General features: G+C 41.5%; 1 protein-coding gene across 1 annotated transcript in view; it reads left to right on the top strand.

Annotated features, from left to right (window-relative positions):
- Window positions 1–25,910, top strand: part of CUBN (cubilin) — a 346,655-nt gene that overhangs the window by 105,660 nt on the left and 215,085 nt on the right. Inside the window, exon 28 of the mRNA XM_089693694.1 lies at window positions 14,883–15,042. Coding sequence (XP_089549820.1) covers window positions 14,883–15,042 — 160 coding nt within the window. The remainder of the gene's footprint in view (window positions 1–14,882; window positions 15,043–25,910) is intronic.

The following is a 25,910-nucleotide window of genomic DNA, read 5'->3' as shown; positions in this document are numbered from 1 at the left end:
CATGTATATAAACGGCCTCCCTGCTCCCTGCTTGTGTGCGCTCCCTTGGAAAACCGATCGTTTTATGGGACCTCTATGTGAGGTCCCGATCATGTGATCACTGATTGGCCAATCTGTGATCACGTGCAGAGTAGTAAGCAAGATGTCACTTCTGACATTGCTTACTATGCTTGAAATCTGTGAATGATCACAGAGGTCACATGGTACAAGGCTATTCACAACAGCCTTGTACCATGTGACAAGCTGTGACCAATCACAGCTCACACAGTATTTCTCAATGGCTGCAAGAATGCAGCCAGAGAGAAGGAGAAATTATTGCTTTTACAGCCTTTATGGGTGTAAAAGCAATCAGTGTAAAAAAAAAAAAAAAAAAATCTTCATAACTCCCCACAAGTAGTACAGTGTCACTGTGGTGACACTGTACTGCTAGGGTGACAGTATGTAAAAAACAAAACAAAAAAAAACACGATCAATAATAAAATAATAAAATAAAAATGTAACATAACATTTTGAAAAATTATATTTTTTGGTTATAAACTAATTTGGTTTATTTTATTTTTTGCTAAAAATATAACTGAATAAACTTTGGCCAAGATTTATGAAGAAACATTATTTATTTGCAAAATTTTATAAGAAAAACACTTTTTTAAAAATTTTTGGGACTTTTTCATTTATATAGCAAAAAAAATATAAAATCCCAGTGGTGAATAAATACCACCAAAATAAAGTTTTATCTGTCTCAAAAAAATGCTAAAAAATTCATATGGGTACAGTGTTGCATGACCGCGCAATTGTCATTCAAAGTGTGATAGCGCTGAAAGCTGAAAATTGGCCTGGACAGGAAGGGGGTAAAAGTGTCCAGACTTGAAGTGGTTAAAGCCCATATCTGGACACAAAAATGTTTCCCCATGCAGGTGGGCTGTGCTCGCACCCTAGACTATTTTGCGTCCAAATAAGAACCAGCTGATTGCACCCCCCCCAAAAAAAATAAAACTACATAGTGTATTCCCTTCTCCTCCTACTACCTCCTTCAGGCCTACCAATCATGGTGCCTCGACCCCCAATAGTGATGGTGGTGTCAGGTAACCCCCTATGGTGATGGTGGTGTCAAGTGAAAGGAAGAACTTACTCATCTCTCTTGCTGCCTGAAATGCTGATTTCTGCCCCTAACAGTGTTCAATTCCTGTTCCCCCACTGTGTGGTAATGTAGAGGTCATCAGGAAGAACCACAGCATGGGTATCAAAAGATCAATATTGGGTCATATTAGGAGATGTGAAGAGCTCCCCCATTAAAACCCTTAGAAAGACTTTTATGAAGACTGCAGTTCTTTTTTAACCCAAATTTGAACACTTTATGACTTTAGCACATCCATGCTGTTTGCTGGATTACTTACCAGTCTACATTCATCCCCTTGAATATGTTTTTAATTTTTACAATCTTTTTTGCAGTTAGTAAATCACCACCACATCTGCTTCATCATCTCTAAATGTCTGAGGTTCCTATAACTTAGAGAAACGGTACAGCGTGTGATGCCAACCAAGGGAAACTGACTCATTGTGGTCACTGAAACAGGATGTTATACTACTTGTGCTCATGTGCCAGCTTCAAAATACAGATGTATGGAATTACTTGGACCTGGAGTGCAGTGGGGGAAATACAAATAATACATTTGTAGTACACCAAAACAAAACACTTTAAAGATGAATTCCAGGCATGGATATTTTTACATAGTTACATTGGCCCAGCTTGGACTAATGTAACCATGTACTGTACATACCGTACCTGGCTGATGACCCTAGAAGCTGGAAATCACTGTACTGATCACAGCTATCACTATAGTAGTGCCATCTACTACAATGTTCAATCTGGAGTTCAGCTTTAATCGCAGTATTTACTTACAAATGCAAAGCCATTCTGACTGAGCAAAGCTCCAGCGCTTCCTAGTAGTGACTAGTGTTGAGCTTGGGTATGTTCAGAGTAGAATCCAAACCCACATGTGCAAGCCTGCCAGAAAGTTGTCAACTGTGCGGACCAATCATCTGCAGCTGGGGCATTCTCCATTCTACTGCCGCACGTAAAGAACGGGCGCGTATACTTGCAGAGAATGCCTCGAACATTTATAATTGGCCCCTACAGGTCACAGCTTCCTGGCGGGCCTGCTCAGGTGAGTTCGGACTAGGATCCCAATACACCTGAGCTCATCCATAGTGCTGAGTGTGAGTTTATCTGCCTTCTCTTGGTATATGTACATTCCTTTTGGCCAGTGAGACAATCCATCACAGCGATAGGCCAATAGGAATAAATTGGGGATAGGATGGAGAAAATAAGCTCTGACATTACCTGGAAGTGTCAGAACTGTGCCCAATCAGAACAGCCCAGCATTCGGTCATAAAAGTGACAGCTTCAAGCACAATTTCATTTATAATTGATAAAGGCATGAAATCCTCCAGTATTCTGCTATGTAGTATGTATGATATATGGAGCATTGTTGCGATTATATGCTAAGCTAATGTTCTCTAGCAAAAAACGAAAAAGATATGCTTTAAAATTAGGATAATAAGTTGTAATTTTCAATGCTTTTCATTCAGACATGCAAACCAAGCCATGAATGAGTCATTTCTTTTTCTTTTTTTTTTTGTTCTAAAGAAAAACTGTCAGCTACCACACCCTGCCAGCTCAGAGCAATGTGACCACTAGCTGTTGGAAATTTAAAATAAAAGGCTGATTTATGCTTTAGCATTAGTGAAATCAGGACGGCATGCACAGATAAACTGAAATGCAGGCAGAAAAATATGATAACACTCTACATTAACTGTATCTGCTTAGTTCTTAGTTTTGATATTTGTGTGGCAATCAGCACAAGAAAGACTTGGATTGATTTGTGTGGATAAATTTAAAGTGTATGTAAAGCCAGACTGAACTTTACGTTTAAATTCCAGGCTAAAATTCCAGATGTATAAAAACAAAAGTGTGTAGTCTTACAGTTGGTTTTTTATAAAAAGCAGCCACAGAATAATTAGAATAGTCTGTTCCTTGCAGCAGAAAAGGAATCTTTCCATCTGTATGGAGGCGGTAGTCTTTCTACAAAGGTTTGACATGCTCCCCTTACTGAGTCAGAGTTTGAAGCCTCCAATCAGCAGGGAACATGAGCTTTGCTAATTGTAGAAAGCAGACCATGCAACTCCTATGGGCTCCAAAACTGATCCGGTGGCACAGTGATATATGAAGGCAGCAATAGCGTTGGACAAATAAATTAGGATAAAATAATTGTATATATTATTTGAGAACCCCTGTATTAGGTAAGTCAAACTCAATTTAAACGCGGGCGGCATCAGCAATATGCACTCAAAGGGCGGTTGTATCTAGGAGGCAATGTGTACAGAGTGTAGGTTTCAGGAGTGCATTTGTTACTGAGTTCAGAGTTCAGGAATGCGTTAGTTTCAGAGTTCAGGAGCGTGCTATGTTCAGAGTGCAGTTCCAGGGGTGCCCTATGCACAGAGTGCAGAGTTCAGAAGTATGCTGCGTACAAACTGCAGAGTTCAGGGGTGCACTGTATACAGAGTGCAGGGTTCAGGCTTGGGCTGTGTACAGAGTACAGGGTTTGGCCGCCGCCAATAGCTATTCGCTATGCACAGCATACACATCTGGCCTGACTCTAGTAACTCCCAATGTAAGCAGCTCTAGTACCACCTTAGTACCCGTGTATTTGGCTCTGTTTTGAAGCCCTTGAAAGCAAAGCTGTCTCTTGTAAACACAAAAGGCTTCTGTGTTTACAAGTGACAGCGGGGAGCCGGGGTGGAGGGTGAGAGCCAGAAGTGGCGGAATGGTGTCCCACCACATTCCTTCTGCAAAACTGGATGAGAGGGCTACATGACAAGGCCTGGCGGGTCGGATTTGGCACGCAGGCCTTGTGTTTAACAAATGTGCCCTATATCATTTCTATTATAAAGCAATTAGTTTCCTGTATCCTAGAGAAATGTCTTTGTAATCAAGATTAGAGAGACAAAGAGGCCCTAATGGTTTTGCTGTGGAGTCCCATAATAGATATGTCACTAGCCAAGTCCAACAACCATTGGCAATTATTTCATTTTTCTTACTGCTCTGATGAATGGAAAACTAATTCTTAGGCCTCTTTCACAAGGTAAAAATAGGCGGTTGACCTATTGTGTTAGTCGGAGGGGTGCATACACATACCGCAGCAACTTTTACTTGGCATGTCAAGATTTTTTACCACCAAGAAACCCTTAGAATAATTTTCCCCTGCTAAAACCAATTAAAATGGTAGTAAAGTCACTTTTTTAATTTTTACCTTATAATAAAGCTTCCTGTAGGTAAAATGAATATCTGCTAAACATTCACTGTTTAGGAGATATTCTATGGAGCTGCAGCCAGTGACACCACCGATGTATGTGCAGTGAAGGAATGACATAACCATGCTGTTTCTTCAGAGCTGTGTTTTGTGGCCGGGACTCCCGTGTGCATGCTCGGCCATTCAAGCAGCTGCAGCCTGCAAACCTGGAAAGGAAGATTGGGTGAAGGTGGAAGCCTCTGCGCCGGTGACAGTGTGCCTCTGGAGGGCTTCATTCTAAGGTAATTCTTTCATAATGTGCTAGTATCCGATGCATACTAGCACTATATGATATTACCTTGCAGCAGGAAACCTTTTTATCTCCTAGTGAGGTTACTAGAACACGTTTCATTCTATTACTATAAACACGTTTCATTCCATAAACAAGTTTTTATCTTGCTCTCAGCAGAATATCTGGTGACTTTGTTCATCTGACCTAAAGAAATGACACAACGGTCACCTTTCATGCCTCTGGCATTTGGGCAACAATGCTTTATTGTAAAAATTACCCAAGAAACAAAGGGTCCAAGGCCAACACATTTCATAGGTACCGTATTTTCCGGCGTATAAGATGACTGGGCGTATAAGACGACCCCCTACTTTTCCTGTTAAAATATAGGGTTTGGGCTATACTCGCCGTATAAGACTACCCCTCTTCCAACGCACACCAAATAAAAATTAAAAAACATCAGATTTGATTTCAATATGGTATGGTATTTCAGTATGGTATTCCAATGATGGGATGCTATTCCTCCCACTGACACCAATGATGGGGCAATATTCCTCCCACTGACACCAATGATGGGACACTATTCCTCCCACTGACACCAATGATGGTGCCCCATCATTAGTGTCAGTGTGTGAGGAATAGTGTCCCATCATTAGTGTCAGTGGGAGGAATAGTACTCCATTAGTGTCAGTGGGAGAAATAGTGCCCCATCATTGGTGTCAGTGGGAAGAATTGTGCCTCATCATTGGTGTCAGTGGGAAGAATTGTGCCTCATCATTGGTGTCAGTGGGAGGAATAGTGCCCCATCATTGGTGTCAGAGCGAGGAATCGTGCCCCATCATTGGTGTCAGAGCGACGAATTGTGCCCCATCATTGGTGTCAGTTGGAGGAATAGCACCCCATCATTGGTGTCAGTGGGAGGAATAGCGCCCCATCATTGGTGTCAGTGGGAGGAATCGTGCCCCATCATTGGTATCAGTGGCAGGAATAGTGCCTCATCATTGGTATCAGTGAGAGGAATAGTGTCCCAACATTGGTGTCAGTGGGAGGAATATCACCCCATCATTGGTGTCAGTGGGGGAAGGAATAGTGTTCCATCATTGGTGTCAGTGGGGGGGGGGGTGCCAGCAGCCCCCTGCCCACCCCTGTACTTAGTGTTCCTTCTGTTGGAAGGGGGGAGGGTGGCGGCGGCACCGCGCCGCCCCCCTAAAAAGTGCCACCCTGACACCAAGTGTCAGCATGCCGTATGAGAAGATTTTCATGGGTTAAAAAGTCGTCTTATACGCCGGAAAATACGGTACCTTATGTAGCAATCGTACACACAGAGGTGGACGTGATCATCCATTTTGCTCCAACCCTCCGTCTTGTATCTGTCACTCCCAAAAGCAGCTTCCCTCATTCCCCCTCCCTCTCTGTTGAGTGATATGTGGTCTGGGTGATGACAGAGGTCACAGTCAATCAAAGCACAGCAGGAAAGCTCCAGGGCGATAAAACCCCCAGCCTAGCTGGTGCCTAGCTGTCTGTTAGCTGGGCAATCTGGGATATCGTAAAATTGTAAATCAAGTCCTTCACGGAGTTCAAAAGACCTTCCAAGGGGTCGTAAAAACAGACTTCCATTTAAAAACTCACTTTTTCATATAAGTGATATCTTCAAATAGGACGTAATTACACAAACATGGAGCACATATTCGGACGGCTGACATTAATACAAATTCCCTGGTATATTACACCCCCTATCTGACATATACCGGAGAGCAGAAAATTATATCTCCTGAACCATTCAAGCGAATATTTCATATCTAATCGTTCCACAGATGCGTCTGCTTATTAATCTACTAGTGGCAAGGCTGCTAAATGCACCGAGAATAAGTAATGAATCATAATAGACGCTAGGAGAGTTTTTGTTCATAGCTTAGGTCTCCCTCCCCAAATGAGGCGATTGGTTTACTGCTCCAGGGAGACACCCTGTGGAGTTACTAGAAAAGCTAAGCTAGGCTGAGTTGAGGGGTGTGTGCGAGTTGAAGATCTCCCTGCTTTAACATCGAAACTAACAGTGGGAGATAAAAAATCCTTTTGGCTCATAAAACCTGATGTGCTTAACGCAGGACGTGTGGCAAGTACTTTAACCCTCTAACTTCTCTCTGTTATCTCTTTGCTGTGCTATTGTTCTCTGTATAATTTTATATATATATTGGCTACATCTTTTTCTGTAAATATTTTTATTGCACCCTTTTGACCTTTTAGTAATAAATCTTTCTTTCTTAAAGTGTTGAACTGTTTCTAAAGCCTTTAATGCAAACTACGAATTCCTGCCTCTAAAGAGCGCTACTGTGTATGTGTTTAACCCTGTGTATAACCTGCCTGCGGTGACAGTGGTATACAGACGATTATCCAACCATCATAGTGTTATTGCTGATATTGCCGAGTTTCCTCTTTCTCTGTACAAATGGGAGGTGGTGGCAGTGTGAAGGGTTAATTGCGTATTTAACCTGACCCAGTAACAATCATTCCCAGGCTGCAGGTACACAGATTGTAGTCCATTAGCTGGAAAATCTTTAGGCAGGATGCAGCTGGGCGTGGCATTGTTACGCACATGACAGCGCGGTTTTAGATTGGCTAGTCCTTCGGTCACAAGTTTGGTGAGAAGGGCTGGGGTCTGACGCCGCAATCGTCACACTTTATAGACTATACCTTCGTTTAAAAAGGAACTATACTAACCAAGAGGATTATGAAGTGGATGCTAAGGCCCTTCAAAACCAGTTAAGAGAAAGGGGATACAGTACGTCATGTCTTAAAAAAGCCTATCAAAGGGCTAATGGTCAGGATAGACAATCATTGATCCATAAGAAGAAAAAGATCAAATCCGATACCCAAAACGTTAGGATAATTACAAGATTTTCGATGCAGCACAGAGTGTTTCATCAAATATTGAACAAATATTGGTATTTATCCAGATATAACTTATTAGAGGTCCTCATCTCTTAAAGATCAATTGGTTCAGAGTCATTACTCAAATAAACTGAGGAATAGATCAAAGAGAACTGGTACAGCCCCTTGTGGGAGATGCAGTTTTTGTAGATTTCTTCCTCAAGCATGTCAAATTACTTTACCCAATGGTCGCATTTATACTCCAAGATTTTTTGCTAATTGTCAAATGTGTGGTATAGTATACCTTATGAAATGCGAATGTAATGCTTTCTATATAGGAAAAACCAAAAGACCTTTCTTTCAGAGAGTTCGTGGCCATGTAACATTAATCTCTAAAAAGAAAATGGAAATACCTATTAGTCGACATATGGGCTTGTATCATGGGTTTGATCTAGCTAAGATTCAGTTTTTTGCTGTGGATCATATACCTCCACATGTACGTGGAGGTGATGTTGATAAACCCCTTTTACAACGTGAAACGAAGTGGATGTATATGCTACCTGCCAATGAATTTCCTGAACTCAATGAGCCCATTAGCTTTAATCTCTTCTTATAAATAAAGGGCCTTGGTCCTGTTACGGTGCAAGTGTTATGGATTAAGTCCTTAACTGCTGTCTCAATTAGATAATAGAAATCAATAATGTTGATTTTGAAATTGAATAGTTCATTACGATTTAAATACAGGTCACTGTTGTTAACAGTGGTTTTTGTGGGTTTACTTGAGGGGGCTGTTCCATTTGCTCACCAGGTGGGGGCGCTGTAGATACCAAATAGACACAAGTACAGTGAGATTTAATGTCCTTAATAAATATGAACTTATTTTATTTGGTACTATATTATGTTTTGTGCATCCAAATATATAATTTTTCCTCTTTCCCCATCTTTTTCTTTTCTATTTGCTAATGGGGATATTTGGAGAGTCATTAGATGGCCATTGGGCTCCCGGGGGTGCTATCTGGGAGGGGGGTGCCTTTGTTTCCCTTTACAGGGTAGTGCACTCTATTGGGTCCTGTTTGCCACAAGGTTCTAACTTTTTAGCCTGTTGGTTCACTTTGGCGAACCCTGTTTGGACTCTATGTGCTGTTAGGGCAGCAATGGATGTTCCAAGATGGTACTGAGGTGCTGTGGCGCATGCGCATGATGTCACCTCTGGAAAGCTTGTGCACATGTGCTGGCCCACTTTGGGCGTCCGCACCTGGGTGGTAATCACTGGCAAGGTGGGGGGGATATATAAGCCATCCTAGGCTGGATGCATGGCTGCTACACCCAACTCTCCTGTGACCTCGCAAGTATATGGTATGGAAGTGTAAGGATGGACATCTTCTTTCTTTACTGTGTTTATTAAGTTGATTTTTTTAGTTGATTACCTTTTTTCTCCCTTTTTATTTGTTAATCTGAAGATGTCTATATGACTGTTTGGTGGGGTCTCTCTTGGATCCCTTGGGGCATTCAGCTACTGATATCAACCTCTGGATTGTTTGAGGCGAGCAGGTTCGCCAATAAGTTTTTCTTGGACTCCTCAGTTCTTTTTAGTAGGTGTAGGACATTTTGCCTGTTTAATTCGTTGAGATATATATATATATATATATTTTTTTTTACACTGTATTGAGATGTTGATATGTTTGTTAGTAGGGAGGTCTGCATTGGCGGATTGCAACCTTTTCCTTCTTTTGGTTCATCTTGTACTCCCCTGGGAGTATAGAAGTGGATGCTTGTTTGCTGGGTTTTCCATAGATCAAGATACACCTGGTAAGAACAGCCTTGGCAGGTTAACCCTATAAAAACCTATATCTAGTAGGAGTAGTCATTAATTCTGTATGATTATGATGTATTGAATACTCTGTTATAATTGTTTGTATTTTTTTAAGTTAAATAGCTTATTGTTCATATTTTAGTCTTTTCTAGTGGCAATTATATGTGTAAATCTCTGGAAGAAGCCAGAAATTTGGCAAAACATGTCGAGTTGGAATTGTTGTATGGTGAACTTCAAGCCACATGAAGTATCATGTTGGTTTTAAGCTTCTTATAACTACTAATGTGATGTAGTTTTCCTATTTTATATATATATATATATATATATATATATATATATATATATGACAATATGGAATAAAACTTTGTATGATTTTAGCACAATATTAAGTGTTTGAAGTCTGTTGAGCACTTTAAAAATCCCCTCCTTTGTATACAATGTTGGATATTCATTGTATGGGATGTGGTGCTAGCTGATCTCCAGTCCACCTGAAACAATACAGAATTCACCACTTTAATTGGTGGTCAGTGGGAAGATTTGATTGGTGGACAGTGGTCAGAATTCCATTTTATGCAGAAACTTAAAAAGACCATTGGTGCAATGCCTTTAACTCTGAGAAGTAGTGTTGGACCTGGAACTATGCAGGCACCATCAGATGGGGGATCAATCAGCCACATGCCAAGGAACCTCTATCAACCTCTGAAGGAACCTTAGGATTTCACAGAACACTGGTTGAGAATTGCTAATCTAGGGTATCACTGAAAGGCAGTTATACTTACTACCCTGGAAGCTGGTTCTCTCCTCTTCCCTCAGATCCTCTGGGTTGTGGGGTATCCACTGCATCCTTACTTACAGTGCAGGACTGCTGGTCCTGCATTGTATGAGATGACATCAGAGTGCCTGGGACCAATGGAGCACTGAAGAGAAGCCGCTTCAAGGAACTGGTTGCACGAAGAGGAGGAAACCTGTGGGAGCAAAGAATAAGGTAAGTAATGGTACCCCTAGACCAGGCCTTGAAATTTCCACTCGTCTGCTCTCCAATAGGGAGTGGAAATTATGGTGGGGCGAGTATATCCCCAGGCCGTCTTGCTGAGCAGGCTTGGAACTCAGGGCCGGATCTGTCACTCGCACTGGGAGCCGTCAGACTGCTCAATAGCTGAGCGCAGTGAAAGCAAAGCAAGGAGTGTGTGTTGTGCTCTTTGCCTCCCCCTAGGGTGCAGTACCCGGCTCTGTGAGTGAACAACAAAGTACTGCAACTTTTTATAGGGCTGTGTGTGTGTGTATGTGTATATGTACATGTATCTGTGTGTGTGTTTGTGTATGCATGTACATGTGTCTGTGTGTATGTACATGTGTGTATCTGTACATGTGTCTGCGTGTATGTACATGTATGTGTGTGTGTACATGTGTCTATGTGTGTGTACATGTGTCTGTGTGCGTGTACATGTGTGTGTGCATGTACATGTGTGTGTGTTTGTGTGTATGTACGTACATGTGTATGTATGTACATGTGTCTGTGTGTATGTACATGTCTGTGTGTGTGTATTTATGTGTATGTACATGTGTCTGTACATGTATGTGTGTCTGTACATGTCTGTGTGTGTATACATGTGTCTGTATGTGTGTGTATACATGTGTCTCTGTGCGTGTGTGTACATGTTTCTGTGTGTGTATGTGTGTGTGTGTATGTTCATGTCTGTGTGTGTGTACATTTGTCTCTGTTTGTGTGTGTGTGTATATGTACTGTACATGTGTCTGTATGTAAACCTACATGTATGGGTGGTTTGGTCAGGTTCAGGATGATGTGATTATAATGAGTGGTAGATTATGGCACATTTGAGGTACTGCTGGGTTGGATAGAAGGTAGGATATTCTTGGTAGAGTTATGGTTTTGTGAGTGAAAGATTATTGGGGTTATGGTTGTATGCGGTGCATGGTCTAAGTATGATGGAGTGTTTAGGGGGACATTGGAGGCCCTGATGTAATGTGGGGGGACTCTGGGGACCCTGATGTAATGTGGGTAACATTTAACAGTGTAATTTCATGAAATGATTTACGAGGGCGTGTTTAGGTACGGAATTAGGGGTGTAGCAGGGTAAGGGTTGGGTCGGGCAACTGATGGCGAGTAACTCTTAAGGCCTGGCTAGTAGCTCAGGACTTGAAATTTTAATCCCTGCCCTAGACAATGGGCAATTAACCCTTGTAGTGCAGGGGGAACCCCGCTGTAGGGTTACCTTTAGATTTTCTCCGGAGTTCAGATTTAATAACTAAACAGTTTGTATCATACTAAGTATAAATCAATACTGTATGTACTTTCAGAGCTCATCTGTGCACAAACATTATTAGTTTGAACGTGTGACAAGTTCTGATGTTTCTTTCTTGTAATCCATACGATAAAATATACATAAAATGCGATGGTGGGTTATATACTGTATTTTGAAATGATGCATGTCAGTTCCCCATTTGGGAGCCTTGCTTTCCTCACTGTTGTAGAGTGAAGTGTCAGTTTACTGGGAGGTTGCTATGGAGAAGGAGATCTGTATATACCGCACACATGCGGTCAGGAAATGGTGTCAGATCTGTGCATTAAGGCTGAAAGTGGGACAATGCTATTTCTGTTTTATTGGTTGTTGCTAGGAAGTAACTAAGAACACAAAAAATATTCTGTTCTCAATCTGACACGTATGCAGTGATTTTATATGTGAAAATACGTGAATTAATAACAAACATTTGTTTCATTAGTAGTGTATTTAGGACTTGGCAGCTGACACATACATTGAAAATAGAAAGTTAGCACAAAAGTGGAGTCAATTGCCAGTCAGGTTTCACCTTTTAGTTCATAGAAAATTTACCAATCAGTATAAATACTGGTCATAAATACTAGTGGTGGCAGTTGAGAATAGATCACATGGGCCATCCTGTTCTTTCTTCACCCCTGACCTTTGGATTGGCAGTTGATGGTGTACATCAACCATTCTCATCCGGGTATCCATGGAATCTTAGTGTTTCTCCAAGGTTGCTAGGGGTTCCTTGAGCATTGAATGATTGACTTCTCATTTGGTGGTGCCTGCATAGTTTTAGGACCAAGCAAAGCCAACAGCATGACAACATTGATCTTTTTTAGCTGTTTGTAAAGGGGGGCATTCTTCCCACTAGCCACCAATCAGTTGGTTTTAGCAAGGGTTCCCCAAAGATTATTTGCAAGGGTTCCTCTAGGGCAGCCTTTCTCAGTCTTTTCAACCCTTTAGCCCTTTTGCTGCTAGAGCCGTTTTTGCATTTTTGGCACATGTGTTTAAACAATTATTTCAGACCTGAAGATTATACAACCCCCTCCCCCCAAACATTATATAGTTTCTGAAAGCAGACACCCTAGAGAATAAAATAGTGGTAGGTAAAAATTTTTATGTCACCGGATATTACCGCATAGATCTAAGAAATTAAAAATTTCTGTAAAAAACGCAATAAAGTGAATTTTAGGGCAAAGAAACGCAATAAATGACCCAATGTTTTGGTAAAATATAAAAGATGAGGTTGCTCCAAGTAAACAGATACCTAGCATGGTGTGCACCTATGAAATGGTGACAAACTTCAGTACCCTATATTTTCTATAGGCAATGTTTCAAAAGCCCCTATAGGTCATCAGTTTAGTGTTTTTCATACATAGGCACCCCTACGTGTGTGTTTACATTCATACGTGCGTATGTGTGGGGATGGGCCGTACTCAACATTTTGTTTTTTGGGGGGTGGATGTTATGTGCTTGGGTGTAACTTTTTTTTTTTTTGCAAAAAAAAATATTTTTTGCGTAACTTTTTTTTCATCACATAGGGGACACAAAGTCCCCTATTTGATGATTTTTAGATGACAGGTTCTCTTTATTTAGACATGCGGGGTCTGAAGGACCCCGCATGTCTCCTCTGGTCTCCACTAGATGTATTGTAATGCAGATCGCATTGCAATATATGTATCTCCGGCTATTTTAGCCGGGGAAAGTGACAGCTGTGACCCAGAATTGACGTCATACACGTCACCTTCTGGGTCACAGAAAGAAGGTGAGGACAGCAGATGGTCATGTGCTCTCCTCTCTCCCCTCCCCCCTTTGCACCTGCCATGGCACTCCCTGGGCCCACAGATGGGCAAGCGGGGCCCAGATACATGGCAGGAGAGCCCGCACACGGGGGGGGGGGGGGGCACCGGTACCAGGGGTTGTGGAAGCGATTATATATAGATCTAGGGGAGCTGGATTATATATAAAACCCCCTGCTGTCCGTATGACATATAGACCTGGCAGAAAAAAGGATTACATAACTTTCTGGACAATAATTTTTTGCTTCTGGGAGCCCCAACTAAAAGTTCCTATATCTACAACTCATGATACATTAGTGTGTTGGTCAGTGTCAAGAATGCTCCTTAAACATGTGGTCACTGGGAAGAATGACCCGCTTACAGCTAAAAAATCAATGGTGTCAGTGGATACTTATTTAACAGGCAGAAACTGCTCATTGCTCAAGGATCCTTTAGCAACTTCTGGAGGAACCCTAGGGTTCCATTGAACCCTGGCTGAGACACCCTGCTGTAGGGAAAAAAGGTTGCAAAAAAACTGTGTACATGGACAACCAAGAATTGCCAAGTATTTGTTTTTATTTTTGCATGTAAAAATTTACTATATACTAATGTAGACTGTAAAGTAACCTTATAAAGCATAAAACCCAAGCAAACAGCTAAATACACAAAATATAAATGAGCAAACTGTTTTACCTGAGACAGTCTCATGATCCAGACACCAGAGCCAGATCCATGCAGAATACACTATACCTGAGTAACACATCCTGGTCCAGGAACTGCCATAGCCTGTGATTGGACAATGATAGAACAGCAGCACAATGATAAGGTCACATCCCTCTGCTCTCCCTGGTCAAATTTAGTAGATTGGCTTAGAGAGCTTGTACTGCCTCTCTCAGTGTGAATGTTGCTGTGCAGGGGATTTCACGTGGTTGACATCAAGAAAAATGTAATTTCTTTTGACAGTCATATGTAAAAATATATTCACTGAATTTCTAATGGATAGATAACTAGATTGAAGTTCTCTTTTCTTTGACAAAAATGCTTATCTTTATTGCAATGGTTGCTGCAGTGTCATTGTAAAGGCGTTATATTCAGTCCAGGCAATGAGCTCTCACCAACTGGTAAGTCACTATCACAACAATTGGAGCCAGAATAATACCAAAATGTGTTTTATCATGGGTTCCCAATGAAGAGACTTACGTTCAGGTCCTGTCCTGATTGGAAATGAGAGGAAATCTTTGCAACAGGGACACGGATGTCATTACAAACCGGACACAACGTCTTAAACTCCACCACTGTTAGCAAAATTAAATTCCAAAAAAATTATCTCAAGTTGAGCAGCCATTGATGACCTCTTCTTCTTTCATGTCAGCAATTCCACTCTCCGCTCTTTACTGGTTTTATTTAAACACCAGTATAATTCCACTTTCCTTAAAAGGCCTTTACAAAACAAGAATACAATGGTAGCCTCTATATTTCTATGTTGACAGGTTCACTTTAAACAGAGCATAATGTATAGTTCACCAAAGAGTCCTGTTAATATGTTTATCTTCTTCACAGCTCTATGATGGACCCAACGACCAGGCAAGACTCATTGGAACCTACTGCGGAACAAGCCTTCCACCAGTAGACACCACTAATGGTACAAGCCTTCACATTGTCTTCCAGTCAGACGGAGTCAGTCAAGGGCAAGGCTTTCAATTAATGTGGAATGTCAATGGTGAGAAAATCATATTTATATTGGTTACACTATTACACTCTAAATGAATTGTATGAATATTTAAATTGAGAAAATGTTACCGGAAGTGGTGAGTGCCAAAATGTAGATAAGTAGGGATCTGGGATTAGGCTTGAAAGTGGATTGACTTATTAAGATAAGAGTGCAAGAGGAAAAATACTTAGTGAAAAGTACTAGAACCCATAGGAAACAGTCAGAATTGATCTTTGCTGTCAAGTAAAGTCCTGTCGAGTCCACACAAAAAAATTATCTTAAAATCAGAACTCCAACCAAAAAAATAACAAGATAAAAATGAATAATCAGTTGAAAGATGAAATAACAGAACCAGATTTTCCTGCAATATTGACCTTCAATCTAGATATTTCACCTGCAGTACTTTATTCTGCCACTAGATGTCCTCAGTCTGATGACAAGCACCATTCAACCCCCCTCCCTGAGCTCTTAACCCACCCCCAGCCTGTGACTGGACATTGAAAGGAGAGCAGCACAGTGTTGAGCTTCTCTCTGTCACTCTGCTCTCTCCTCCTATCATCATGCCTACTGTCAGTATATTAACTGATTGGCCTCTTGTGCTGCTTCCTCCTCTCACAATCGAGCCCTGCTGTACAGGGACTGCAAGAGGCTAATACCAGGTCAAATTCAAGTACTTGCACTGCTTGCATTTTAAAAAATACATTTAATGATGTATTCATGATTACATGGCTAATTTGTGGCTTTATATCTCCTTAGAGATATAAAGCATATGTCAAAGCAAAATTGAAAAAAAAAAATGTTTGCAGTACATCTCCAGTAAACATGCACATTTCCCTATGTTTTAACCCTTTAACCACTTGCCCTCCAGAAGACTTACCCCCCCCATCCTGACCAGGCCATTGTTTGCGATATGGCATTGTGTTACTTTAACTGACAATTGCACGGTCATACAACGCTGTACAAAATGAAATTTATGATCTTTTTTCCCCACAAATAGAGCTTTCTTTTGGTGGTATTTGATCATCTCTGCAGTTTTTGCTTTTTGCGCTATAAACAAAAAAAACTAACATTTAAAAAAATATATATATTTTTTAATTTTCTACTATAAAACATATCCAATTCATCCAAAAAAAATTAAAAAATTTAGTTTTTTATAAATTTAGGCCAAAATGTATTCTGCTATATATTTAATTGTATACAGTATAATAATTGTATATTGATTAGTTTGTGCAAAAAGTTATAGTGTCTACAAACTATGCTCCATATGCCGGAATTTTTTTAATTGTTTTTATTTTATACTAGTAATAGCAATCAGTGACTTACAATGGGCATGCAATATTGCAGTGGACATTTTTAACTAACTGACACTTTGTGGGAACCAGTGACACTAATACAGTGACACTAATACAGTGATCAGTGCTAATATTATATACAAATCACTGCACTAATGACACTGCTTGGGGTTAAAATCTAGGGAGATTAAAGGGTTAAGTGTGTGCCTAGCTATGTGCTTGGTGGAAGTGATGGATCGTGTTCTCAGCTCTGCAGAGATACAGGATTCTTGACTCCTCCCTGTCACAACAAAACTGTATCATGTAAACATAGATACAGCTCTGTTCTTTCTCCCTGACCGATGATCTGCAGGTGCCAGCAAGCAAATGCTTGCCAGGGCTTGTAGATCGGTTTGTGCTGTGACATCTCACAGCAGAAGGGATCCTTCAGTGACTCGTGCGTGCCCCCATTTGGCGGAAGTGCAAAATTACATATACAGTCATGGCCGAAATTGTTGGCACCCTTGATATTTCTCCAGGAAATCATGTATTTCTCACGAAACGTATTGCATTAACACATGTTTTGCTATACACATGTTTATTCCCTTTGTGTGTATTGGGACAAAACAAAAAAAGGGAGGAAAGAAAGCAAATTCGACATAATGTCACACAAACCTCCAAAAATGGGCTGGACAAAAGTATTGGCACCCTTTCACAACTGCGGATAAATAAGAATGTTACAAGCATGTGATGCTCCTGTAAACTCACCTGGGGCAAGTAACAGGTGTGGGCAATATAGAAATCACACCTGAAAGCAGATAAAAAGGAGAGACGTTCACTTAACCTTTGCATTGTGTGTCTGTCTGTGCCACACTAAGCATGGACAACAGAAAGAGGAGACGAGAACTGTCTGAGGACCTGAGAACCAAAATTGTGGCAAAATATCAACAATCTCAAGGTTACAAGTCCATCTCCAGAGAACTAGATTTGCCTTTGTCCACAGTGCGCAACATTATCAAGAAGTTTGCAACCCATGGCACTGTAGCTAATCTCCCTGGTCGTGGACGGATGAGGAAAATTGATGAAAGATTGCAACGCAGAATAGTCCGGATGGTGGATAAGCAGCCCCAAACATGTTCCAAAGACATTCAAGCTGTCCTGCAGGCTCAGGGAGCATCAGTGTCAGCGCGAACTATCCGTCGACATTTAAATGAAATGAAACGCTATGGCAGGAGACCCAGGAGGACCCCACTGCTGACACAGAGACATAAAAAAGCAAGACTACAGTTTGCCAAAATGTACTTGAGTAAGCCAAAAGCCTTCTGGGAAAACGTCTTGTGGACAGATGAGACCAAGATAGAGCTTTTCGGTAAAGCACATCATTCTACTGTTTACCGAAAACGGAATGAGGCCTACAAAGAACAAAACACAGTACCTACGGTAAAATATGGTGGAGGTTCAATGATGTTTTGGGGTTGTTTTGCTGCCTCTGGCACTGGGTGCCTTGACTGTGTGCAAGGCATCATGAAATCTGAGGATTACCAAAGGATTTTGGGTCGCACTGTAGGGCCCAGTGTCAGAAAGCTGGGTTTGCGTCCAAGATCCTGGGTCTTCCAGCAGGACAATGACCCCAAACATACGTCAAAAAGCACTCAGAAATGGATGGCAAAGAAGCGCTGGAGAGTTCTGAAGTGGCCAGCAATGAGCCCAGATCTAAATCCCATTGAACACCTGTGGAGAGATCTTAAAATTGCTGTTGGGAAAAGGTGTCCTTCCAATAAGAGAGACCTGGAGCTGTTTGCAAAGGAAGAGTGGTCCAAAATTCCGGGTGAGAGGTGTCAGAAGCTTATTGATGGTTATAGGAAGCGACTGATTTCAGTTATGTTTTCCAAAGGGTGTGCAACCAAATATTAAGTTAAGGGTGCCAATACTTTTGTCCAGCCCATTTTTGGGGTTTTGTGTGACATTATGTCATATTTGCTTTTCTGCCTCTGTTTTATATTTGTTCCAATACATACAAAGGGAATAAACATGTGTATAGCAAAACATGTGTTAATGCAATACCTTTTTTGTGTGAAATACTTGATTTTCAGGAAAAATATCAAGGGTGCCAACAATTTCGGCCATGACTGTATATATATATACAGTGGGGCAAAAAAGTATTTAGTCAGCCACCAATTGTGCAAGTTCTCCCACTTAAAAGGATGAGAGAGGCCTGTAATTGGCATCATAGGTAGACCTCAACTATGAGAGACAAAATGAGAAAACAAATCCAGACAATCACATTGGCTGATTTGGAAAGAATTTATTTGCAAATTATGGTGGAAAATAAGTATTTGGTCAATATCAAAAGTTCATCTCAATACTTTGTTATATATCCTTTGTTGGCAATGACAGAGGTCAAACGTTTCCTGTAAGCCTTCACAAGGTTGGCACACACTGTTGCTGGTATGTTGGCCCATTCCTCCATGCAGATCTCCTCTAGAGCAGTGATGTTTTGAGGCTGTCGCTGGGCAACACGGACTTTCAACTCCCTCCAAAGGTTTTCTATGGGGTTGAGATCTGGAGACTGGCTAGGCCACTCCAGGACCAAGAAATGCTTCTTACGAAGCCACTTCTTCATTGCCCGGGCGGTATGTTTGGGATCATTGTCATGTTGGAAGACCCAGCCACGTTTCATCTTCAATGCCCTTGCTGATGGAAGGAGGTTTGCACTCAAAATCTCACGATACATGGCCCCATTCATTCTGTCCTGTACATGGATCAGTCATCCTGGTCCCTTTGCGGAGAAATAGCCCCAAAGCATGATGTTGCCACCCCCATGCTTCACAGTAGGTATGGTGTTCTTTGGATGCAACTCAGCATTCTCTCTCCTCCAAACACGACGAGTTGTGTTTCTACCAAACAGTTCTATTTTGGTTTCATCTGACCATTGAACATTCTCCCAATCCTCTTCTGGATCATCCAAATGCTCTCTAGCAAACTTCAGACGGGCCCGGACATGTACTGGCTTAAGCAGGGGGATACGTCTGGCACTGCAGGATCTGAGTCCCTGGTGGCGAAGTGTTTTACTGATGGTAGCCTTTGTTATGTTGGTCCCAGCTCTCTGCAGGTCATTCACTAGGTCCCCCCGTGTGGTCCTGGGATTTTTGCTCACCGTTCTTGTGATCATTTTGACCCCATGGGGTGAGATCTTGTGTGGAGCCCCAGATCGAGGGAGATTATCAGTGGTCTTGTATGTTTTCCATTTTCTAATTATTGCTCCCACAGTTGATTTGTTCACACCAAGCTGCTTGCCTATTGCAGATTCAGTCTTCCCAGCCTGGTGCAGGTCTACAATTTTGTTTCTGGTGTCCTTCGACAGCTCTTTAGTCTTCACCATAGTGGAGTTTGGAGTGTGACTGTTTGAGGTTGTGGACAGGTGTCTTTTATACTGATAACAAGTTCAAACAGGTGCCATTGATACAGGTAATGAGTGCAGGACAGAGGAGCTTCTTAAAGAAGAAGGTACAGGTCTGTGAGAGCCAGAAATCTTGCTTGTTTGTAGGGACCAAATACTTATTTTCCACCATAATTTTCAAATAAATTCTTTCCATGTCAGCCAATGTGATTGTCTGGATTGTTTTTCTCATTTTGTCTCTCATAGTTGAGGTCTACCTATGATGCCAATTACAGGCCTCTCTCATCTTTTTAAGTGGGAGAACTTGCACAATTGGTGTCTGACTAAATACTTTTTTGCCCCACTGTATAATTATATATATATATATATATATATATATATATATGTGATTTTGCAAAGGAATGCCACCCTGTAGTAGTAAAACTGCTATTGGGTGGATGTTAAAGCAGAGTTCCACTCACGCTGTCAATAAATAAAAGTCAGCAGCTACAAAAACTGTAGCTGCTGACTTTTAATAAACAGCCACATACCTGTCCCTCGGTCCTGTGGTGTGTCCCCCGCAGCCTGTTTCACCAGCCATCCTGTATTCCTGGACGCCGGCATCTTCAGTGTGGGCACCCACTGCACATGTGCGAGTAGCGCTGCACTTCATGAATGGCCCTGTAGTCTTCTGGGACCTGTTACGTGTCCCAAAAGACTACAGGGAGAAGGGAGGACACCTTCCGTTTCCGATCGCCTAGGTGATCAGACCGGAAGTGGGAGCGGGTACCTGTCAAATTTGGGGTCCCGCTCCCTCCCCCCAACCCCCAAAGGTGACAATCCTTAATGGGGAGCGGGAGAGCAGTCCTTAAAGCGGAACTTCCCCTTTTGGGTAGAGCTCCGCTTTAAGTGGTTAAGCAAGCTGTACAAGTACAGAAAATAGCAGTTGACATTCCAGAAACATAATGTGCTGCTATCTTCCTCTATGACATGACAACTCAGCCCCAAAATTCATAAACGAATGGTGCCAGCCCTCTCTACTTAATTTTGGATAGCTGGCAAAGAACACAGAACTGTCCTTATATAATGGTATATTTGACCCATCAAAGGGGAGCACATAATAGAAGTTTATTGTTAGTGTTTACATAACTTTAAATTAAGCGATTAAATTATAGAATCTTTTTTTTTGCATTTTCAACTGATCTCCTATCTCTTTTCTCTTGAAAAGGCCTGTTCTAGTTGTACACAGGGCCAGATTTAGACCTTGGAGGGTTCAGGGCACTTCAGGTTCAGGGGGCCTCTCATACACAGAATTGGTTTACATCAGGGATGCTCATATGTGGCCCTTGGAGCCATCTAATGTGGCCCTTGACCTCAAACTGAATGCAGGAGTTTTGGTGCGCTTTCAGAAAGTGCACCACACCCACAAGATATAATAGAAGTCTATGGCAAACCCTCCGGAAAGCTGCAGGTGCACTGCGTTGCACCCACTGTGCAGGTAAACCACAGCGCATCAGTGTTAAAGCAGCCTTAAAGTGGTGTCAGGACAGTAAGGGCTTGTTTACATTTGCAGTTTGGCAGGGGCAGCAAAAAACCTCATAGTTGAGACGTGTTTTTACCACACACCCCCAACCACTGGTATAGCGTCAGGGGGCAGCATATACAGGAACTGATCCTCTCCATTTTCCTCCTGCAACAAGCTGGTTTCTTCTCCTCTCCCTTCCGCCAGCATTCAGTAGCTGCAGGAGAAAAATGTTTAAAATAAAAAAAATTTGAAATTCTGAACCATTTCATTGTGGCCCCTGACCACAATTGTTTGTTTGATTGTTTTATGTTATTTTTGTATAGAGGGGGGTGCCTTTTGTCAAGGGGGCCCAAGTCATTTGTCCCTTTTTGCCCCTTTATAATTCGGGTACTATTTGTACGTAGTCATTTTGTAATATTTATGACAGGCAGACCTCATGAGAAAAAACTGGAAACAATACATCACTTTCTCCTGCAGCGTATTCTATACAGAGATTCAGCAACATTTCCCCTTAATATTTAGATTTCAGAGCTTTGTCTAAACACAAAAATCTGTCTGCACAAGATTCCCAGTCACACAATATGACAATACATGAGCCTAGTAGCTGCGGTTGAAGGTTAATTTTTTTTAAAGGTTGGGATGTGTGGGGAAATGGAAGTGACTTATCAGGCTGAGCCAGACAAATGAAAGGGCTTTTGGCCTGTTGGTCCTGATTAACAGATGATGTCATTGTATCAACTCTGGAATGAGAAAACTTTGTGTGGTCTTCTGAGAGTTCGTTTGGTTTGTCTGTGACTCAAAAAAAGGCAAAAATTGTCTTTAGTTAAACGACTGGTGCTCCGACTTCCTCTTCAGGAACTGTAAAGCAGTCTTTTCCTCTCGTTATATACAAAAGTCATAGGTTCTTACTATTACAAAACACAGATCTTTCATTATGGTCAACAAACAAAAACTGTTAAATAATATCCATGGAAATGAGTTGTATGTGCCACTGTCTGGTCCATGCATTCATTGAATATCCTGAGTAGGAGTGTAGGAGCCAGTTTGATTCAGACTGCATAGACATACGAACAGCAGACACACAATGGTCTGTGAACCATGGTTAGGGATCAGAGTGATTGCTAGCAAACCTAAAGTGGTTTTGAACCCTTACATATACCCAGTGAAGTGACTAGCCTCATGTGATACAAAGACATGAAACAAATCATCCTACAAAAGTTGTACTTGTTTATTTGCAGTATTCTCTTTTCTACAGCTGTTCAAAGTGCAGAATTTATAAAGTTTGTCTGAGCGTTCAAAAAGTAGAAGGTGGCAAGCTGAAGCTACACTCTGCAGGGCTCACTGAGGAGAGCTTTGAGAGCTGATTGGAGGGAAGAGACATACCCCCTTCCACACAGGAATAGAGCTGAGGCTGTCATTCTGCTGGAACTCTTTCGCCTGTCACCATTTTTCTGTTGGTGTCAGGAAAACTTGTCAGAAGTGATTCATGCTGATGGCAGAGGAACAAAGCAGCATAGAGAAATTAAACTTAGAAACAAACTTAGAAACAAGTACACAATGTAGCTCCATCACATCAATAAGGTGCTGAAACTTTGCTGGTTTAGAACTGTCTGGCATTTAGACAGGCAGCAAGCAAACAGAGTTTCTTGGTTACCCACTATCCCTGCTGGATTTTTTTTTTTTACATGATGGAGAATACAACAGGTGAAGCAGTGACATACAAAAAGGAGGTGAAAGGGTTCCGAAAATTCCTAGGTGGACAGGCATAGAGTCAGAAATGATGGCGGGGGGGTATTGCTTATACTGTTAGCATGTCCAAGACATGTCAAAAACCAGAGGCTCATTCACCAGGTTCCACCTATAAGTAAAACAGTAAAACATCCTTTTTTATATGCCCAGTGCCAGCTTTAGAGCTAAAGTCCAACCAGGGAAGCTCAGCACCATACAAATAATAACCCTCACCCCCTGTCTAATACACCTGTAATTTCACTTTCAAAAAGTTTTTATTGAAGTTTTACAAGATACATAATATAACCCATACAAATGCTTGAAGGTGACCAACATATGAAAAAAAAGTTGGAGTGTGTCCATAAATCATAGAAAACAATATAGATTATAACAATAAAGATCAGTAGGCATTGCATTCTACAAGCCAGAGGAGCAGTAGCGTTACCGGTAGTGTGAACTGCATGAAAATAGGTAGGGAGGGAAGGGTGGGAGGGGTAAGGGGAGAGGGCAAAGCATATTAACCAAGAACCAAGAGACACTCTTGGATTAGATACAGTCAGGCCCTACACAAGGGGTATTAAAAAAAAAAATATAGTTCCCAAGGCCTCCCAGGATCTAGGGCCAAAAGAAAGATCAGAGGGAAAGGAATAGACCAGGACTGAAAGAAAAAGAAGAGAGCAGGAGAAGGACGTCAAGGACACCCTGACCACAAACCCAGGAAAATAGGTAGATAAGGAAGGGTGGGAGGGGTAAGGGGAGAGGGCAAAGCATATTAACCAAGAACCAAGAGACACTCTTGGATTAGATACAGTCAGGCTCTTCACAGGGGGTATTAAAAATAATATATAGTTCCCAAGGCCTCCCAGGATCTAGGGCCAAAAGAAAGATCAGAGGGAAAGGAATAGAGCAGGACTGAAAGAAAAAGAAGAGAGCAGGAGAAGGACGTCAAGGACACCCTGACCGGAAACCCAGGAAAATGGGTAGGGAGGGAAGGGTGGGAGGGGTAAGGTGAGAGGGCAAAGCATATTAACCAAGAACCAGGAGACACTCTTGAATTAGATAAAGTCAGGCCCTACACAGGGGGTATTCAAGAAAAATATATAGAACCCAAGGCCTCCTGGGATCTGGGGCCAAAAAAAAGATCAGAGGGAAAGGAATAGAGCAGGACTGAAAGAAAAAGAAGAGAGCAGGAGAAGGACCTCAAGGACACCCTGCCAAGAAAGCCAGGTCCATCAATGCCTATAGCAGTGTGTAGCTGTCGGGGGACACGGAAGAATGAGCATATTGTATCCATGGAGCCCAGGTTTTTAAGACTTTTTTATGTGTCTAAGAGAATGCTAGTAAGCTTTTCATTGATAAAAAAGATGTCTAGATGACAATGGACTTCCGCAAAGGAAACAAACTGTTGTTTCCAAGCCTTTAGTTTGTTTCACCACTAATAGAACCTCCCCTTCTCAATGAAAAATTAGCATCTTTGAGTCTTGAGATTTCTGCTTCAATTATTTTTTTTTGTACATCTCAAAGAGGAAACACATTTTACACACAAATCTCATGGTGTTAGCTCATGTCCTTCCTTTATCTACTCTGTGCTCTGTGTACCCGCTGAACAGATAACGCCAACAGTCACTATTTTAACAAGCGTGAGCGAAGGGAAAGCACATGCCACTGATTTCCGGCTTGTCTGTGCACTCCGAGAGATCTATTGTGAACAACCGGCAATCAAATCTCTACTACTGGCTGCCAAACTGCGCCCACCACCGAGCTGGAAAGTGCCCATTTGTGCGTACCGATAAAAACTATACTTTGTGTAAATGCAGCCACATGAAATGAGAGCCCTCGTGACTCATCCTTCTACTCAATCTGCGGTAATTGCTGACATTACTGAGTAAAATTGCCGCGCTAGAGACTTCTGGAAACAATTTCTTTATTGACTGGTTGCCCAGGCAACAATTTTTAGGCCAGACATCTCTGTGTCATATCCCCGGGGATCTCTTTAGTTCTCTGAAAGATTTTTTTTTTTTTTTACGCTGAGTTTTCCAGTTTCCAGAAATAAGTCTTCGTAGAGAGGCGGGGGTTTTCATGATCTTGTTTTATTAAGTTTCTATTATGCGGGGAATGTACAAAGCAAAAAAATCAAACTTGATCCAAGGTGTTTTTTTAATAAGTGTTTTGTCTTGAGTCATTACAAGGTATGCCAAAGTAGTAGATTACAAAATGTAATTTATTCATTGCCACAGAAAAACTGCATTTAATCTATGACCTATCCATCCAATGCCGGTGAACAAATGGGCAGGCCAGCAGTAAATATCTCATGGATGGACCCCTATTTCCTAAAACAACCACTAGACCCCCAAATGCCCCATAGCCATCTATTCTCTGCATTCGTCTTGCTTCGTGTTGTTATAATTAGCACAGAAGGACCCTTCTTCTTAACCCCTTCCTGCCTGTGTTATGTGGACAGCAAGAGCATAACCTCGCCATATGTTGTGTGCCAATTACACAAACAAGCAGTGGGACTTATCTAAGCTTCCTTTTAAATTTTGCCTACTAAGAGAAAACCATTTGCCTGATCATTCATTTCGCTAACAATCTTTCTATGAAATGATGGGGTCTACTTATAAAAAAACAATAATTGGGCCAGCATTTTCACAGTTGATGGGAAAAATCCCCATATGTGTAAAATATTTGTTTTCTTAGACCATCAGCTCCATCTAGTGCCAAAATGCAGTATTTTCCCAATTGGGGTTTTTCATAGAAAATACCATGTTACGGCCACTAGGTGGAGCTGATGTCAGATGGAGTCAGATGTCAGATCGGCGCAGTTCATAGTACCGGTAAGATCTAACATTCTTTATCAAGCCTTAAAGAGTATGCAAACCTAACATTTCATATTCCTGATATGTGCTTGCTGTGCCATGGACTTGTATGAAAAAGTATCATCTTCTCTTTGTATTGCTTCCTTTGTGTGAAACCC

The sequence above is a fragment of the Staurois parvus genome, unplaced genomic scaffold (assembly GCF_062004578.1).
Source record: "Staurois parvus isolate SC_StPar_1 unplaced genomic scaffold, SC_StPar_1.0 ptg000636l, whole genome shotgun sequence".
NCBI lineage: Eukaryota > Metazoa > Chordata > Amphibia > Anura > Ranidae > Staurois > Staurois parvus.
This window is presented reverse-complemented; position numbering and strand designations above follow the sequence as displayed.